General features: G+C 37.7%; 3 protein-coding genes across 3 annotated transcripts; 1 reads left to right on the top strand and 2 right to left on the bottom strand.

The window, feature by feature from the left end:
• The first annotated feature begins 1,362 nt into the window (after nt 1-1,362).
• Nucleotides 1,363-4,383, top strand: LOC149741355 (uncharacterized). Its single transcript, XM_089872320.1, has one exon. The coding sequence runs from the start codon at nt 1,363-1,365 to the stop codon at nt 3,190-3,192; it is 1,830 nt and encodes a 609-aa protein (XP_089728446.1). The 3' UTR covers nt 3,193-4,383.
• Nucleotides 4,384-5,581: 1,198 nt separating this feature from the next.
• On the bottom strand, nt 5,582-13,039 carry LOC149741354 (uncharacterized). The gene is made up of 12 exons (XM_089872188.1): nt 12,729-13,039; nt 11,551-11,705; nt 10,800-10,902; nt 10,564-10,741; nt 10,143-10,264; nt 9,766-10,068; nt 8,994-9,212; nt 8,640-8,840; nt 7,789-7,955; nt 7,454-7,577; nt 6,062-7,381; nt 5,582-5,821 (listed from the first exon to the last, which is right to left on the bottom strand). Exons 1-12 carry the CDS (start codon nt 12,838-12,840, stop codon nt 5,751-5,753), a joined length of 3,075 nt encoding a protein of 1,024 aa, XP_089728314.1. The 5' UTR covers nt 12,841-13,039; the 3' UTR covers nt 5,582-5,750.
• A 148-nt stretch (nt 13,040-13,187) lies between these two features.
• LOC149741353 (uncharacterized) lies at nt 13,188-18,748 on the bottom strand. Its single transcript, XM_089872226.1, has 12 exons — nt 18,599-18,748; nt 17,968-18,137; nt 17,575-17,683; nt 17,306-17,483; nt 16,793-16,914; nt 16,429-16,731; nt 16,020-16,250; nt 15,692-15,895; nt 15,200-15,366; nt 14,946-15,069; nt 14,427-14,885; nt 13,188-14,041 (listed from the first exon to the last, which is right to left on the bottom strand). Exons 1-12 carry the CDS (start codon nt 18,675-18,677, stop codon nt 13,761-13,763), a joined length of 2,427 nt encoding a protein of 808 aa, XP_089728352.1. The 5' UTR covers nt 18,678-18,748; the 3' UTR covers nt 13,188-13,760.
• Nucleotides 18,749-19,034: the final 286 nt, after the last annotated feature.

Here is a 19,034-nt window from a genome sequence, read left to right as displayed (position 1 = left end):
AAATTTCCAGACATCAAAACAACCCTGCCTTTGTTAATGAAATTGAATTATATAACAGCCTTAACCTTGTTAATCGTGTCATTCCCGATTCGGACAATTTGATTATCGGTGACGTGTCTACTGGTTCTTTTCGGCCTATTATACCTGCTCCACTTCGTCGCAAAGTTTTTGACACACTGCATTCGTTGTCACATCCTGGAGTAAATACATCACAAAAACTTATTAGCGATAGATTTCTTTGGCATCGTATGAGGTCAGACATTCGCGACTGGTGCGTTTCTTGTATTGCCTGTCAGAAATGTAAGGTTCATATTCACAATCGCGCTCCACTTGCACAGTATAGAGAGCCTTCATCGCGTTTTGTGGATTTGAATTTAGACATTGTCGGACCCCTTCCTAATTCCCACGGCTATTCATACCTAATGACTTGTATTTGTCGTTTTTCCCGTTGGATAGAGGCAATTCCGTTAAAGGATATTTCCGCTCAGACGCTCGCTAGTGCCTTTTTGTTAAATTGGGTTGCTCGTTTCGGCTGTCCTTCGCGTATAACTACGGATCGAGGTACGCAGTTTACTGGACAGGTTTGGTCTGATTTGTGCCTTTTCCTTGGTGCCAAGCACATTAGCACCACAGCATACCATCCCGCTGCCAATGGCAATATTGAGCGCTTTCATCGTACGCTTAAGGCAGCTCTGAAGGCGTATGACAACCCCGGTGACTGGCATACGAATCTTGGTCCTGTGTTGCTTGGTTTGCGTTCTTCTTTTAAACCCGATTTGGAATGTACGCCAGCTGAGTTAGTTTACGGGACCACCTTACGTTTGCCTTTAGAATTTTTTGATGAGCGTGATGGTTGTGATTTACCAAAATCAGAATTCGCGTCGCGTCTATCGTCCTTCATGGAAACCCTTCGTTTCCCGATGCGTAGAGTACAACAGCCGGTCAAAAGTCACATTGATCATGAGCTGTCTTCCTGTACTCACGTTTTTATCAAGTGTGGGGCTAACAAAGGTCCATTACATCCCCATTATGACGGCCCATTCAAGGTTTTGGATAAAAGCCCTAAATTTTTCACCTTGGCTATGCGTGGGCGACCCAACACGGTCTCGATTGATCGGATTAAAGTCGCTCATTTGCCTATGTTCCCGTCTAACTTGACCCCTATCTCGTCTGCGTACTGTGATGAAAATCTCAACGAGAGTATTTCCACAGAACAACCTCTCAGTAATACCTTCGATTCTGAGAACCCCTATATTCCTGCTCCTGTCGAGGAACCTCTTCAACAGGAAATCCCCAACGAACTTGTCCGTTACACCCGCGGTGGTCGTCCTGTAAAGCTCCCTTTTCGTTTTAGGGACTAACATGATGAGCTTGTTTTATTTATTATTTTTGTCTCTGTTTGCTTTTACTGTGAGTACTCCGCTCAAATTATGTCACGATTCTCTGTTTAAAGGAGAATATTTTATTCCCGAGTCCCCGCCTTGCGTTAAGCAAATTCCGTCTACGGTTAAAACGTGTGAAGCTAGGATTTTTAATCCGTCTTCCGAGCCCCTGCCGATAACAATGCACACGTGCCAAACTTTTGTCAGCACGTTCCATACGACGTATTTCTTTTTTGGGAGTAAAACCCATTCCATAGAGACCATTTCTGGTCCGGCGCCTGCGTCCGGTGCGTGCGAAGAGTGGGTGCAAACTAAGAATGCTCCTAGTTATGGTCCATTAACTAAAATGTCTGAAACTCAGTTTTCCACTTCCAACGAGGTGGAACTGTCCTACCAATGGCCCACTAGCGTGACTAAGTCTATTAACAATGCCCAAATGACGCAATCTGTCGTCTACTATGACCACATTCGTAAACGAATGAAGAGTCCTATGGGTATTTTAAGTAAATGCGATGTGCATCGCGGATTCTGTACCGTAGGTACAAGTACCTACGTTTGGAAAGTGCCCAAACTTATAGATTGCCCCCCGTCTAAGCCTGTGGGAACCCATAACCTGACCCTACATTTTAGTGAGTCACAACGTCCTTATCGTTTAGAGGTACGTGATTTGGGACTTAGCATTCATTCCCTGGCTACCTGTCCGACCAATACTATCGCCTGTTATTCTAAGGACACTTTGTGTGATCAGTCTGGTCTGATTATTATCCCTTTAAATTGTTCTACCGCCTCTTTGTTGCGGCCTCAGCGAGTTCATAGCAACAATGCGTTCGACTCGTATGATCCGACTTCTGGTATGATTAACGAAGTCTCGGACACCTTGACTGAGAGCATGCGCAACATGACTGCCGATATACATTACTTAGAATGTACTATTCAGTCACTAGTGTCTACTTTATATTCGCTGGTCTCCCGGCAGTATCCGGGAGACATACTCAGTAAAATTCTGGGTGGACAGCGTGCTGCCATTACGGTAGGAGACCTCATGACTGAGTTAACGTGTGAGAACATTAATGGGACCATTTTGCATTCACTTGAGCACGGGAAACTCTTTGCTACCAGGCCACTCATACGTTATCGGGACCACGCTGGCAAGTTTCGCATTGGGCAGTTGTATCGTGACGGTTTTGTTTACGCTGGCGTTACATTTGTCGAGAGTTATACACCTGGGCGGGTGATGTCTTTTCGTATTCTTGACAACTTTTATGTGTTTGATAATTACTCCTTGTCACATACGGACCAAAAGGTCAATTATGTTACCCCATCTTTTTCCCCCGTCAATTTTCATCACACCACTCCCGACTATGAATCATTCATGAACGAGTTCCCCAAGACCGCTAGTGGTTTTGAAGATCTTACCACTATGTTAGCGACCTTAAGCCAGGCCAAACTCACTCACGATAAATTTTACCACTATCTTGAATCTAACTCCAACCCCTCTATAAGTGCCGATATGGAATATGTTTCCAAAACGTTAGACGCCTCCGCTCATAACATTTTTCTGAATGTGTTAAGTTCAATAACTTCACCATTTTGGACTTGTATAGTCATGGCTGCGCTTTCTATGGCATGTTTTTGGGGAGTTTTTTTTACCTTCTGGGTTTTTAAGGTGTACGGTGCGTCCATTTTTATCTTCATTCGGGGTAGAATTCGAGACGTTCGTTACCCTAATAACTCCCAAAATAATAATATTAATGAACGCGATAATTTTATTTCGGAACGTCCTTCCCAAAATACCCTCGCCACTGCATAGTTTACTTTTGCATACCTCTTGGTTAAATTACATTCTTTCATTTATTTTGCTAAAACATTTATTTCGCATTTCGCTTAAACCTTTAACTTTGGGTAATCATGTACGAATTCATAAAAATTATGGTTTGTTATACTTATGTCACTTTTATCGTTTTTCGTGGTGTCTTTGGTGTAAAATAATTTTTTGTTGGTAATGTAATTTTACCTTATATATATCATTTTTTTTAGAAATTGGGTATGTTCATGCATTCATTTTGGCGTTATAAATTTTTTTTGTAGCTTATTCAGTGTAAAACATTTTTAATAGTAATGTAACCACACAGTATATCTAGCCTAAACGTATTTTGCATACATTCCATCCAAGACTTCATTATACCTCACCAAATTCCTTTTTTTAGACGATCGCTGCTAGAACACAGAGGCCCTACAATAGATCACCCCACCAGTGAACACATCTGCGCGAACATGTCGACCAAATCCTCAACAATGCAAATCCTCAACCACACAAATCCTCGGTTGAATATCACTGGAAATAATTCTATGAAAGGTGACGGCCACATCGGTCACGCTAACATCGAAGTAAATCAAACAAAAGAAATAAAACTCCAAGAGTCATCCAGTAAACAAAAGACGAGGATCATCATTGGAACCAAAAAACTCCAAAAGCTTCCAACAATTTAAAAACTGTAATCATGAGGAACAGTTCGCGTGGATCGTCAGCACATGAAACCATCTTGTGTGGGTGTGAGCCTATTTGTAGCGGTTGATGTGGGAAAGCAGTAGATTAATCTTTAATTTAATGTCATTACAAAATATACTGAAGTCTCAAGATCGAGTGTGTGCAACTAACGTCCTTCTAATAACCGTTTTTCCGTGTACAACATTCTGGCAATCGTATAAATTTTACGTCTTCTTTGTGTAGGCTCAAAAGGAGACAATTACAGTATCATCAAAGCGTAGATAAAACACTCCCGATTCTTTTTATGTCCGTTTTCTAAATTTGTACTGACGTTGTATGCCCCAGGGTCAAATTATCTGGGCGTTTTACTATCTTTTTACTGTGTGTTTTTGTTATAAAATAGTTGCCCAAATATTGGACATCACGCATTTGGACTAAACTTTTGGTGAACGTATTCTCGTGGCCTGTTTTCAGTCATCGTTGTTCGTCAATAAAGGAGTCAAAAACCGTTGAGCGGGTGGTTTGTCTTTACTGCTGCGTCTAAGCAACCGAAAAGTAAGTTCACGGCGCCAACTATCAACCAAAGAAAGATCAACTACGCACGGAGTCAACGTCAACCGAGACAACCAGCTACATTTTACGCCGCCCCCAACACTGTAAACCCAGTCGATCCCACTTTGTCCACGTTGATGTTCTCTGGCGCTACAACGCGTTTAGGTTATTCGAACCAATATATCTACCATAGCAGTCACGATAATTTACTGAAACGTTTTGTAAGTAGGCCTAACATAAATGTGAGTGGGCCTAGCATAAAATTTCTCCGTTGATTAGTATACGAATTGACATATTTTTATTAGAAGTAGCTATTCCGTTTAAATATCGAGATAGTAAACCTCGTTGCGTCCAACGTAAACTTTGAAATGCAAACTCTTTTTGCTATTGTAGGGTTGGGGAAGACGGGACACCTTTAGCACATGATACCCAAGTATTCTGATTGCGTTAAAAGTGGTCTATGGGAGTCGTGCGGAAACGGTTTTATAATTCTTTGAATGTTTATTGTTTACTACCCAATGGGACGAGAAAATAGAATGAGAAGGTGTCCCATCTTCCCCACCCTACTCTATATCCCAAAATTACTCCTTAACTATTTAAGACTAAGTTTGATACGCCGCATAAAACTTACCTGCAACTTGGCCGTAGCATACAGAATGAGCTAAAAAGTAAATCGTTGTAAGTAAGGTTGCCCCGATTATACGGTTCATAACTTTTATTGATCACGCGTAAAACTGTAAAGATGAGTACTGTCAGATAAAATACCGTTATCATGTAAATCTCATGTTTCCTAATCGCGTTTTTAACCAATAAAAATGTTTTACAGTCGCGCGGCGACGGTTATATCATAATTCTAAAATAAGTTGTTCTATCCACCATCAAAAATGGCTTTTAGAAAAAGGCCTAATGCCAAGTCCCTTTGCGTGCCTCACTTTCGTATAGAACCTTTGCGAGCATATATTTGCAATCTTTCTTACAGAATATTCTTTTCTTCCTGAAAGTAAAACACCCATTTCCCATTCGATACCGACAAACTCGAAGACTGGAACTAACCACAACCACCTACAAAGTTATATACAACACGGAACAAGTTGTGTTAAGCAATAAGCTACATTCGGCCCACGTAATCTTATACCATATGCAAGAAGTTATCACCAAATTTGTAAAGCATAATTGTATTCAAAGTTACCCACAAATGTACACGATAAAACATTAATAACTACAAAACTACAATGGGTTTAGTGGAAAATATTAACTTGTTATATGATTAATTACTATAGTCCATAACTCTATACATGTTTCTGCGATTGCATCTACAAAACAAACGTTTAAAACAGAATGGTAGCAACGCAAAGAAGAGCTCCAACTATAACCGTTAGCATTGTGGCAGTTTCTGATGCTGTAAACGAAAGTTATTAATAAAGTATTACAACATTATAATAGTTAATATACAAATATTGCACGTTTCGGTTTGGTTTTAGATGAGGTATACAGATTAAAGCGTATGATGTATAAACATGTACACAAACAGGAACTAGGCGTTAACAGCTTACTTATTGTAAGAAGGTCGGAGAACCCAGCCTTCCTCAGTGTCTCGACAGACTCACTCTTTAAAAAAGAGCATTCAATAATCACTTACTTGATGAACTGCAGCCAAAATCTCCAATTGTGTTGGTACAAGTAGCATTTATATCGCAGTTGTGTGTACCCAATGTGCATTCATCAATATCTGTACATGATACACCATCACCAGTAAACCCAGTATTGCAAGTACATGTAAAACTCCCAGTTGTGTTGGTACAAGTAGCATTTGCATGACAGTTGTGTGTAGCCAATGTGCATTCATCAATATCTGTGCATGATACACCATCACCAGAAAACCCAGTATTGCAAGTACATGTGAAACTTCCAGTTGTGTTGGTACAAGTAGCATTGGCATGACAGTTGTGTGTAGCCAATGTGCATTCATCAATATCTGTGCATGATACGCCATTACCAGTATACCCAGTATTGCAAGTACAAATAATACTTCCAATTGTGGTTGTACAAATAGCATTTACATGACAATTGTGTAAAACTGATTCACATGGACCAATATCTGTACATAATACGCCATCACCAGTAAACCCAGTATTGCAAGTACATGTAAAACTTCCAACTGTGTTGGAACAATTAGCATTTGTGTCGCAGTTGTCAGTATTTAATGTACATTCATCAATATCTGTACATGTTACGCCATCACCAGTAAACCCAGTTTTGCATGTACAAATAAAACTTCCAACTATGTTTGTACAAAGAGCATTTGCATGACAGTTGTGTGTAGCCAATGTACATTCATCAATATCTGTGCATGATACGCCATTACCAGTATACCCAGTATTGCAAGTACAAATAATACTTCCAATTGTGGTTGTACAAATAGCATTTGCATGACAATTGTGTAAAACTGATTCACATGGACCAATATCTGTACATGATACGCCATCACCAGTAAACCCAGTATTGCAAGTACATGTAAAACTTCCAACTGTGTTTGTACAAATAGCATTTGCATGACAGTTGTGTGTACCCAATGTGCATTCATCAATATCTGTACATGATACACCATCGCCAGTAAACCCAGTATTGCAAGTACACGTAAAACTTCCAATTGTGTTGGTACAATTAGCATTTGCATGACAGTTGTGTGTACCCAATGTGCATTCATCAATATCTGTACATGATACACCATCGCCAGTAAACCCAATATTGCAAGTACATGTAAAACTTCCAATTGTGTTGGTACAATTAGCATTTACATGACAATTGTTCGAAACTGTTTCACATAGACTAATCTCTATGCATAATACACCATCACCATAAAAACCAGTCTTGCAAGCACATGTAAAACTTCCATTTGTGTTGGTACAATTAGCATTTGTGTCACAGTTGTGTGTACCCAATGTACATTCATCAATATCTGTGCCAAAACAGATATGTTTATTCGTTCATTGACAATATATATTATACAGTTATCAGGACATCACCAAACCTGCAGAGACATTGAAATTTCCAGTTACTGTAGCAGTGTTTCCGTTTGCAAACCTTGAAATTGCTTCAATTCCCATTGATATAGTATCACCTTGGTTTATTATGGTGTTGAAAGGAACAAAAACCTGAAAAAGGGTAAAATTAAGAAATAAAATTTATAAAACTATTTTGCCTCTCCCGTTACAGCCTTAAATGTCAGAGAAGTACACAAAATTAAAATAAAAAGTTGTTGTAAAATAAAAAATACTATAACACGGCTGAGTATAAAACAAAGTAAGAGTATGTGAATAAGGTTGTGACTGTTACACGTAATATTTTTATATTATAATACCAAACCTGATAAGATGGTGAACTGTCCAGATCAGTTTGAGCAAGTGTTGCTGTGTTTGTTCCAACTGTCACTGAATACTGAGTTGCTCGAGCAAGAGATGCTGGAAGAACCACGTTGATTCCTCCCGATGTTATAACAGCTGATGATACTGAAGATGGTGGTAGGACAGGTGCTGAAACATACATGAAATACATTTATTGTAATGCAGACAATTTAAAACAATAAACGTTAAGTGTCTTGATCATGGATGTACATAAAAACACAAAGATCGCACTAGAAGTCAATTCCTTAAAGCCCACTTTACCGCCATGGCTTTACGGGTTGTGTGTTTTGTGTCTTTATGGGCTATGTCTTTTGTTTCTATTGGAAGTTTAACCTGAATTAGACATAAATGACTCATTTGTCTGCTAGGTGTAGCAACCATGATTATTTTCTTCAATTAAATATGTTTTTAACTGTAAGCGTGTTTTAACAAGTGCCGCTATATCCTGTCTTTTCGTTTAAAATATTTCTAAACCTTTGCTACCGTAATCGAATAGACAAATAAAAGATATTATTTTTATTAAACCTCAAAAAGTGTATCCTGTGGTTAAGGTGCCAGTGCTGTAATCATTTTACCCAGATACAAAATAATCATTTTACCAAGACACCAAAAATAGACATGTCCAAGATTAAACATTTAAAAACTCGTAACTTTTCTTTAGTAGTTTCTTTTTTATAAAAATACACAGTGCATTACTGTTTATTGCCTTGGAGACATAAAGAGTAATATATACCATCATAAACCATAGTGAATCACTGGGCTTATTAACAGGTGTCGGTATTCAGCAATTATGATATTTTTATGTAAACCAACCAGTAGTGTAGAAGATTGTGTATCTGTCCGAAGGTACAGAAGATGCAAATTGGAAAGCAGCTTCATACACTCGATCATATACAGGAGCTGTAGTATTGCTGGATGAACACAACTTTATTGTGTATCTATGTTTTATACCATATATGATGTTGCTTGAAAAGTTGAAATAGTTGGTTGTTGATGAAGGCTGGCGAACTCCATCTAAAAAGTGTTAACATTTTAGATTTTTTTACAATAAGATTTTACAAATAGTTTCAAATTAAGTTTGTTCAGCACTCAATAAACTGACTACATTTGCGATAGAAAATTATAAGTTATAAGTTTAGAATTTTCTAAAAGGTAGCATAATATTACCACTTGAAAATTCAAAATTTGATGCAGTTGACGGTAGAGAATCAACTTCATTCATTGTAGCCATCTGTGGTTGTTTTTGAACCTTTGAAAATAGAAGCCACTGTCTTAAGTCACTTGCTAATGCTACAGAAGAGCACAAGCCATTATTTCGATAATGTAATATTCTTTGTGTTGTTATGAAGGGATTGGTTCTGTATAAATATCCAGGACTTCTTGCCACTGAAATAAAAGTAATAATGAATGAATGAATGAATGAATGTAACTTACTTTATCCTCGCGCGGCCGGAAAACGACAGCCGTTATAACACGGGGGTTAATACACCTAGCGCCAGCTACTGAGTTACCATGTATGTTACTTTGTAGGTAATTATTTTTTTGGATTTTTTCATTTTTTTTAGGTATGGCTTATAATTTGGACAACCCACCATTAGTGACCACTGAGTTGGAGCAATTGTCCTTAAGTGTCTTGCCCAAGGACACATACGCCAAAATGGTAGCAGCGACGAGCTTTGAACCCATTACCTCTGTGTTACAGGCGGGTGCACTAACCACTATACCACAGCGCCGCGCTATCCAATTTGGCACGGTGCTCGAGGACATTTAAATAAACATTTATTGATATAAGAGTAAAATATACAAAGGATATTATTAATATATACAAAGGATATTAGTAAAGAGTGCTAATTAGCTATAGGTAACATATTATAGATTCTTGTTAGAAATATAACACTGTTGTAAAAGTTAAACCAAAGGGAATTAAAATAATACTTACAGTCATAAGCAGCTAAGAATCCAGAATACAATGTTCCATCACTCAGTGTAAGTTGGTTAATATTAGGATTAACTGAAGCAGCCGATGCATCTCGATCAGATAAAACAATCTCATGATGGTAAAGAACATTCCCACTGTTGTCTGCAACTTCTACCATCAAAACATCTTCCACATTTGAGGATATTGCCTTATATGCTGCCAGTAGTTCAGCATTGGTTTGGTTTATAAACACTTGGTCTGTGGCAAGGTTGGATGTGTATGGTTTTGTCAAAAGTACAACTCGACCAAAAGCGGAAATTTTGTCTGAAGAAATATAAAATTATTAAGTATGGTCCGACTTTTACTATAATTTCAGCAGACTTGATTTTTATTCATACCTGTGCTGACAGAATATTGTGCACCAAATGGACTCTGTGTCGCTGTGAATGATGTCACACCATTTAATTGAGATACTCTTGCCCTCAGTGTGTGTGGAGTGTTTGGGTTGAGGGACGTTATGCTGTAAACACAAAAATTATGTTAACTATTCTGTTCTATATGAGTGAGGTCCTGGAGGACCTAAGATTTAGGGCAAATTAACTATGTTAACTAACACCCAATTTTAAGTTTTAGGAACATATGGTCAACGATAAAAAAAACAAAAGATGAAGCAATTTTACAAACAAAGAAGTGGTTTCTTAAACAAATAGCTTAATAGATGAGGAACGTATTAACAGCCCCACGTAAAAAAGGTTACATTCAACAGTACAAAGATTGAATAAAACAACTTATTGTATTTTGCAAAAATATACCACTCACATAGTCACATATAATGTATTTGAAGGAACACCAGTTGGAACAGAGATGATCCTTGATGTCCCTGTAATTGTGTCATTAACCTCAACCTCCCATGCTGTTGCTCCCGGAGTTTCTTCCAGGAAGATGGTGAGGAAAGTTGGAGTGGTGATCACGTTCAGGATCCTTGAACCATCCGGAGCTAAATATATTAAAACCGATCTGTATGATTATCATAAAGTGAAGTGTTACACTTTTACCTGTTCGTGCCCGAACTTGGCTGCTTTTTGTCCCTAATTTGTTACTTGAGTTAATAGCCTGAACCACCACATTGTAGTTAATATTACTTGCCAAATTCGACACCTGGAGAATACTGTGTCAAAGCAAAAACTATACATGATATTTAAACAGCAACATGCGGCAATAAAGAATATGCTAGGGCCGCGGTTCCCAAAGTGGGCGCCGCGGCGCACTAGTGCGCCGACGCAACTCGTCAAGTGCGCCGTGAAAATTTGCAGAAACATTTCCAATTTAGCATGGTCGAGATAATTGATTTGTATTAATATTTTATTGCAATATAAATTGTTGTTTTATATAAAAATCCAACGTGTTTGTTTAATAATAAAATTTAAAAAGTTTGTTTTCGCATTTCTATCTGTACAGTAGATTTGTATATTACGTAACAATGCCAATTATTTCTTTCGGTTTGCAATAATCATGTCCAGACTGTGGTACAACACTTTTCATATGCTTAAGTTTCATATGCTTAAACGAGCCTAATCTTAAAATACACGATAAAACTGTAAAAATGCGTTTTTATTTCTAAGACCTTTGGCTAAGTGCGCCGCAAACATTTTGAATAGCTCAAGTGGCGCCGGGTGAAAAAAAAGTTTGGGAACCACTGTGCTAGGGTGAATAAACAGGTCTCACATGACGGTATATGCAATGCACAACTGTCTAGTATTGAACCACAATATACAAGCATCAATTTTCCCTGGCATAGTTTGTTACCTGAACTGGTGAAGTTGTTACTTTTACAGATCTAGTGTCCAGTGGGTTGTGCTGTGCAGTGTACGTTACTTTGTATTCGACAGCGCCAACGACGTTCGAAAAACCAACGTTGAAACTCGTTGGCGAAGTAACAGATATGGTGACTCTGCTTGGTGCTAGAAGTAATTAGTAGTAAATTGAAACGTTGCTGTATTGCTTATGTAATGTGACATTACCGAATTCAATTACTTACAGCATTGTCTACACTACGGATACGAATTATATCATGGGAGATTATTCTCGCGAAAACCACCCCCTATGGACGAGGTTAATAATAACCCGTTCAACTGCTAATAGGCTCAAATAGTTTCATTTTATCACATGCCGCCACATTACTGTCATTTAATTCCGTCTTGGTAGGCTATAGAATACGCCTTTTGCTGTACACGATATTGAGAACTAACTAACGACGAACGAACAAGATAGAAACGCCACTGCTGACACTGTTACCTTGGGGTCAGTCTGGGCTCATGGCGGGCTCTTACGAGCTCATACCCGGCCGCCAAGTAAGATTTTGCCCGACACTCTATCGTGTACTTGTAAACCAAAAAAGGAAGAAAATAGAGCAAGATATATAGTGAACTCTTTAGTCTCTTTTTAAAGCATTTTGAAGTAAACCAGATGTAGCACTCCGCTGGCGCATTTCTATATATAGTGCTGTGCTGGCGCCTTTATATAGTGCTGTGGGGGAAGATGGGACACATTTAGCAACTAATATTCAAATATCCTGATCAAGTTTTAAACAACAATAAACAACGGATACACGCTTATAGTTGCCGGGCCCTTTACCACTCCTTTTATGTGACGGCGCCTTTAATTGTATGCAACCGTTACTACTTAACCACAAATGTTGCTTAAGTTAAATTCATGAAAATCGGATAATAACACATGTCCTGCAAACAATCGCATGAACGCATCAAGGCGACTTAATTTATTGAGAAAACATATAAGCTTTAACGCATGATGCTTAATACATAACATCCTTTCATCGCAGTGCACAAAAGGCAGGCTTCGCAAGTGTTCTCTTCAATCTATTGCGCAATAAGTAACGCCGTCAAACACATGCAGTCCAGGGCGACATCATTAAAAGTAACGGTTGGGTAATATGCAAATATCCAGATATAGAAATATATCCTTACCTGGTAATTGTCCATGGCAAGGGCATGCGGCCAATAAGAATGTCATACAAAGTAAAATAAGTCCTAGCATGTTGCTGAACTTTCTGTATGAAAAATGCTTTGTAATAAACATACGGTAAAGCTGCGGCGACCTTTAGTCACAGTTAACCAAAGCAATCTTAGTATAATTTTAGTATTTTTATTATACTAAGCTTTCAGACACATCCTGTCTTTCATAAGTATATATATATAATGCTTTTTACATAACGCAAAGCAGCAGGCTCTATTTTGATGCGCCCTGATGACTTGGTTTTGGAAAAAGCCCGTTTCGTGATGTGCGACGTTGCGCGATTTGGTTTCGGGAAAAACCAGAGTCAAATACAAAATCATTGACTGTGACCGTGGCTTACAGTCCATCACGCGGGTTGCACAACGTACAGTCGTGTGGGGTAAGATGGGATACCGTTAGAACCTAAAACCGACATTTCCGTGTTTTTAATACTTATCAATGGTCTTTAGAGTTGCCGGGTTAGGGTTATAACATTTTGTAAGTGTGGGTAATGCATATTAATAAATAGATGGTTAACCGTTTCAACATTATATAGTTTAGTTTGGGGTAAGATGGGACACCTTTTTATACTATTTTCTCGTCCAATTTGTATACAAACAACATTCAAAAAATTATAAAGCCGTATCCCCACGACTTTCATATACCGTTGTTAATTGTTTAAAACACGATATTTGGATATTATGTGCTACAGGTGTCCCGTCTTTCCCCACCCTACTGTATATAAGATTAAAGTGCGAATATGCACTGTATGTAAAGTGCTAACGACACGCACTGTTCACATGGATAAACGTACGGGCGATTGAAAAGGTGCCGACCACACAAGTTAAAGCGTCGTAGAATATACGATAACAGAACACATAGTGGTAACTAATTTTGTGCATTTTTTTGGACGAGACCTTAAATTATCAAATGTCAAATACAGAGTTTTTCCAATTATAAGAAGCCCTAATTTGAATTTGTGCTGCGGTTATAATTTAATTCTTTTAAACTGGTAAATTGAAATAAGCTTTCCACGATATTAATATATCTGAAGTGGACCACCCGCTGTCGATATCTACCCTATGTAACGTCATCATAAACGAATGTGATTGAATATCAATGGGTGTGGCGTTGAAACGTGGGGTGGAATTGCCATTGAACATTCGAGCGACTACTTCTACTTTGTAAGGGGTGGATTGAAAACACATCTTGTACACAATGTTTAACACTGTGTGGCTCTTGCTCGAGTAGACGCTCTCTACAGACGATCCGTTGACGATAATGCCTAAAAACAAATTCTTATAAGGAATGAAAACTATTTATACTTGCATGGCGTTTTTGACAACTGATAAAAAACTCTAGGTTGGAGAAATTGTCATTAGGTGTCTTAGGCAAGGCCCATTCGCCTACAGTTGTGGCAGCGTCAAGCCACAAAGCTCAAGCCCAAACCTTTGATTTTTAACAAGGCTGCCATGTTGCTGTACGCCTAACATTACCTTTTATCAGTTTACTAAGTCCAGTGAAAAAAGAAGCCTAAGTTATTGCCATTCACAAAACTCTTCCACAATGTATTCCTACTATAGCCTATAACCCATGACCATTAACAGTTTATAAAATAAACTTTGCGTTCCTGAATTTTGGAAATTGTTCTGCTGCAACTTGTGACTTACCAGCGAATTTACAAGTAAAACCACCATTGTAGTTTGTGCATATTGTATGAAGTGGACAGTTATGAACACCTGTTACGCATTCATCAATATCTGTGCATGATACACCATCACCAGTAAACCCAGTTTTGCAAGTACATGTGAAGCTTCCAGTTGTGTTGGTACAAGTAGCATTTGTGTTGCAGTTGTGTGTACCCAATGTGCATTCATCAATATCTGCGCATGATACACCATCACCAGAAAACCCAATATTGCAAGTACATGTAAAACTTCCAATTGTGTTGGTACAAGTAGCATTTGCATGACAGTCGTTTGTACCCAATGTGCATTCATCAATATCTGTGCATGATACACCATCACCAGTAAACCCAGTATTGCAAGTACATGTAAAACTTCCATTTGTGTTGATACAAGTAGCATTTGCATGACAGTTGTTTGTACCCAATGTGCATTCATCAATATCTAAATTTCCAATAAAAAAGATATATCACCACATTGTCACATGCATATATGCAAACATACCTGCTGCTACACTGGCATTTCCACTTGCAGTGGCATTAAGTCCATTAGCTAATTTTACAGTTGCTTCAATTTGCACATGAACAAAATCACCTTGTTTAATTGTAGAGGTAGTGGGAACAAAGACCTAAAAATAATTAGTTTAAGTAACTACATTCAAGTTAAATATTAGATTTTAAAAGCTAATAATATTACATTGTCTAACAGATGTTTTAGAAAACATCAACTTTAAAATTAAGCAAAGGGGTAAATCAAACCTGATAAGATGGTGAACTGTCCAGATCAGATTGAGCAAGTGTTGCTGTGTTTGTTCCAACTGTCACTGAATACTGAGTTGCTCGAGCAAGAGATGCTGGAAGAACCACGTTGATTCCTCCCGATGTTATAACAGCTGATGATACTGAAGATGGTGGTAGGACAGGTGCTGTTAAATATACATGATACTGTTTGTTTTTGAAGTAATACCCGTTACGTGTTCAGTTCATGGATACACACACCAACATAAAAAAGTGTCTAAACAGTGTATACATTACAGATGCCAACAAGTTTATGCAGGTCTAACATTAAGCATTTAATAATTCGTACTTTGACTGAGCTAAATATTTCAAATAATTTCTTTATGGGCAACTGTCGATGCTTATACGCTTAGACATGTGAATAAGTATGTTATCTTACTGTTACATTAGGCTTTATTTCAATAGCAATGAACAGTTGCCAGCAATGTGCTGATATTTTCGATACAAACTAACCTGTTGTGTAAAAGATAGTGTATCTGTCTGAAGGCACAGAAGATGCAATTTGGTAAGCAGCTTCATACACTCGATCATATACAGGAGCTGTAGTATTGCTGGATGAACACAACTTTATCGTGTATCTATGTTTTATACCATATATGGTGTTGCTTGAGAATTTAAAAAAGTCGAATCGATGATAATAATCCCTATGAATCCCATCTGCAATATATTAATAAAGTTGTTTTAATTATATATAAATCTTTTGTTTACAGAGTAATAATATATAATCATGCTTTTATGCAAATTTTGTATATATAATATATAATAAATTACATATTCTGACCATTTGAAATGTACAAACTGGATACAGTATCAACAACATGACTGCCTCGCATCTGTATTATTGAAATCTGTTTGTGACTAGAAATCTTTGTAAACAAAAGCCACAGTCTGGTGTCATTAGCTAAACCAACATGAGTGCACAATCCACTGTTCCCATAGACCAGCAACCTTACTGTTTCTTGGAGGCCATAAAATGAATAAGTTCTGTATAAATATCCAGGACTTCTTGCCACTGAAATATTTAAAGTCACAATATGTTGTATTATAAATCTATATTTAAAGTAGAACTAGTGTATTGAGGTAAAAGTAAATGGTTTTAACTGTGAACAATATGTACACAGTAAGGTAATCAAAGTTATCTTTATATTTTTAAATGTTAATAGAAAAGTTTTGGTTATATTTACACTTACAATCATAAGCAGCTAAGAATCCAGAATACAATGTTCGATTGTTCAGTGTAAGTTGGTTAATATTAGGATTAACTGAAGCAGCCGATGCATTTCGATTAGATAAAACAATCTCATGATGGTAAAGAACATTCCCACCGTTGTTTGCAACTTCTACCATCAAAACATCTTCCACATTTGAGGATATTGCCTTATATGCTGCCAGTAGTTCAGCGTTGGTTTGGTTTATAAACACTTGGTCTGTGGCAAGGTTGGATGTGTATGGTTTTGTCAAAAGTACAACTCGACCAAAAGCTGATATTTTGTCTGTTAAAAGAGACAAGTGATTATAAAATAATACCACAGCTTCAAGAGATCCGAAGTGTACCAGTGCTGACAGAGTATTGTGCACCAAATGGACTCTGTGTTGCTGTGAATGATGTCACACCATTTAATTGAGATACTCTTGCCCTCAGTGTGTGTGGGGTGTTTGGGTTGAGGGATGTTATGCTGTAGTAAATGAGGTAAAACTCTTTAAAATCACCCAGGGAATTCTAAGTAAATTCTGCTTATTAATTTGTTATATTTAAATATTACTTGCTTTATTTTCGGTGTTTTGTGTCATACACCTTGTGTCAGTTTATGAGTTACCATGTTTGGAACTTTAAAAGTATTTATATATATATATATATATATATTATGGATGACAATTTAGACAACCCATTAATGGCCACTAGGTTAAAGCAGTTGATGCTAAGTGTTTTACCCAGATTAAGTTTAACATACGCCCACAGTGATAGCATCAACGAGCCTTGAACCCATTACCTCTGGGCACTTTATCTTAATTTTAAGAATGGGATACACCTTAACCGTCTACAACTCCATTTTTTTCCAAACATACATAGCCACATATGATGTATTTGAAGGAACATCAGTTGGAACAGAGATGATCCTTGATGTCCCTGTAATTGTGTCATTAACCTCAACCTCCCATGCTGTTGCTCCCGGAGTTTCTTCCAGGAAGATGGTGAGGAAAGTTGGAGTGGTGATCACGTTCAGGATCCTTGAACCATCCGGAGCTAAATTATATATTCATACTTTTGATTATCAAATATGAAATGATTGTACAAGAACATTTTTAATCTAGTTCATGTAAAAATTCATACAGACCTGTTCTGGCATAAGGGCCCGTTTTAGTTGTGTAATTACTTGCTGTGTTCCTTCCATCAAGAGCTCTTACTTGAACAATGTAGTTTCTATTGCTTTTCCTGCTTTTAACCTAAAGTTAATAAACAAGAATAAAGTAAAGTCAGCAAAACTTTATGGGAAACATATATTATTATCAACTAGTTATATTTATATTTGACAACTGTGTAGAAGTCTGGTATGTATAAAGCGAAAAAGCACAGATGGTTGATTAATGCACGTAACATATTGCCTACCTGTCGAAAAAAAAACGAAATAAAAAAACTTAACAGTTCCTATGTTGTTATGTTTGAGTGCATCATGATACATTTACATGCAAAAAGTCAAGAATACTTATAACTAAAACAGCGCAATTACCTCATACGATTGTCTTGTGTTGCTAGAAGCTCGAATTTTAAATATATCAGAATCTGACGAGTCGTGCTGTGCCGTTACCTTTACCTGGTAATTTGCAGCGATTGGTACGCCATTGAAACTCACTGTAAACCCAGTCGATCCCACTTTGTCCACGCTGATGTTCTCTGGCGCTGCAACGCGTTTAGGTTATTCGAACCAATATATCTACTAAAGCAGTCACAATAATTTACTGAAACGTTTTGTAAGTAGGCCTAACATAAATGTGAGTGGGCCTAGCATAAAATTTCTCTGTTGGTTAGTATACGAATTGACATATTTTTATTAGAAGCAGCTATTCCGCTTAAATATCGAGATAGTAAACCTCGTTGCGTCCAACGTAAACTTTGCAATGCAAACTCTTTTGGCTATTGCAGGGTTGGGGAAGACGGGACACCTTAAGCACATGATACCCAAGTATTCTGATTGCGTTAAAAGCGGTCTATGGGAGTTGTGCGGAAACGGTTTTATAATTCTTTAAATGTTTATTGTTTACTACCAAATGGGACGAGAAAATAGAATGAGAAGGTGTCCCATCTTCCCCACCCTACTCTATATCCCAAAGACTAAGTTCGATACGCCGCATGAAACTTACCTGCAACTTGGCCGTAGCATACAGAATGAGCTAAAACGTAAATCGTTGTAAGTAAGGTTGCCCCGATTATACGGTTCATAACTGTTATTGATTACGCGTAAAACTGTAAAGATGAATACTGTCAGACAAAATACCGTTATCATGTAAACCTCATATTTCCTAATCGCGTTTTTAACCACTAAAAATGGCTTACAGTCGCGCGGCGACGGTTATATCATAATTCTAAAATAAGTTGTTCTATCCACCATCAAAAATAGCTTTTAGAAAAAGGCCTAATGCCAAGTCCCTTTGTGTGCCTCACTTTCGTATAGAACCTTTGCGAGCATAACCATCGCTGTTATATTTGCAATCTTTCTTACAGAATGTTCTTTTCTTCCTGAAAGTAAAACACCCATTTCCCATTCGATACCGACAAACTCGAAGGCTGGAACTAACC

The sequence above is a fragment of the Ciona robusta genome, chromosome 1, assembly GCF_009617815.1.
Source record: "Ciona robusta chromosome 1, ASM961781v2".
Taxonomy (NCBI): domain Eukaryota; kingdom Metazoa; phylum Chordata; class Ascidiacea; order Phlebobranchia; family Cionidae; genus Ciona; species Ciona robusta.
The sequence above is the reverse complement of the archived record's forward strand: the minus strand, read 5'-3'. Positions and strand labels throughout refer to the sequence as shown.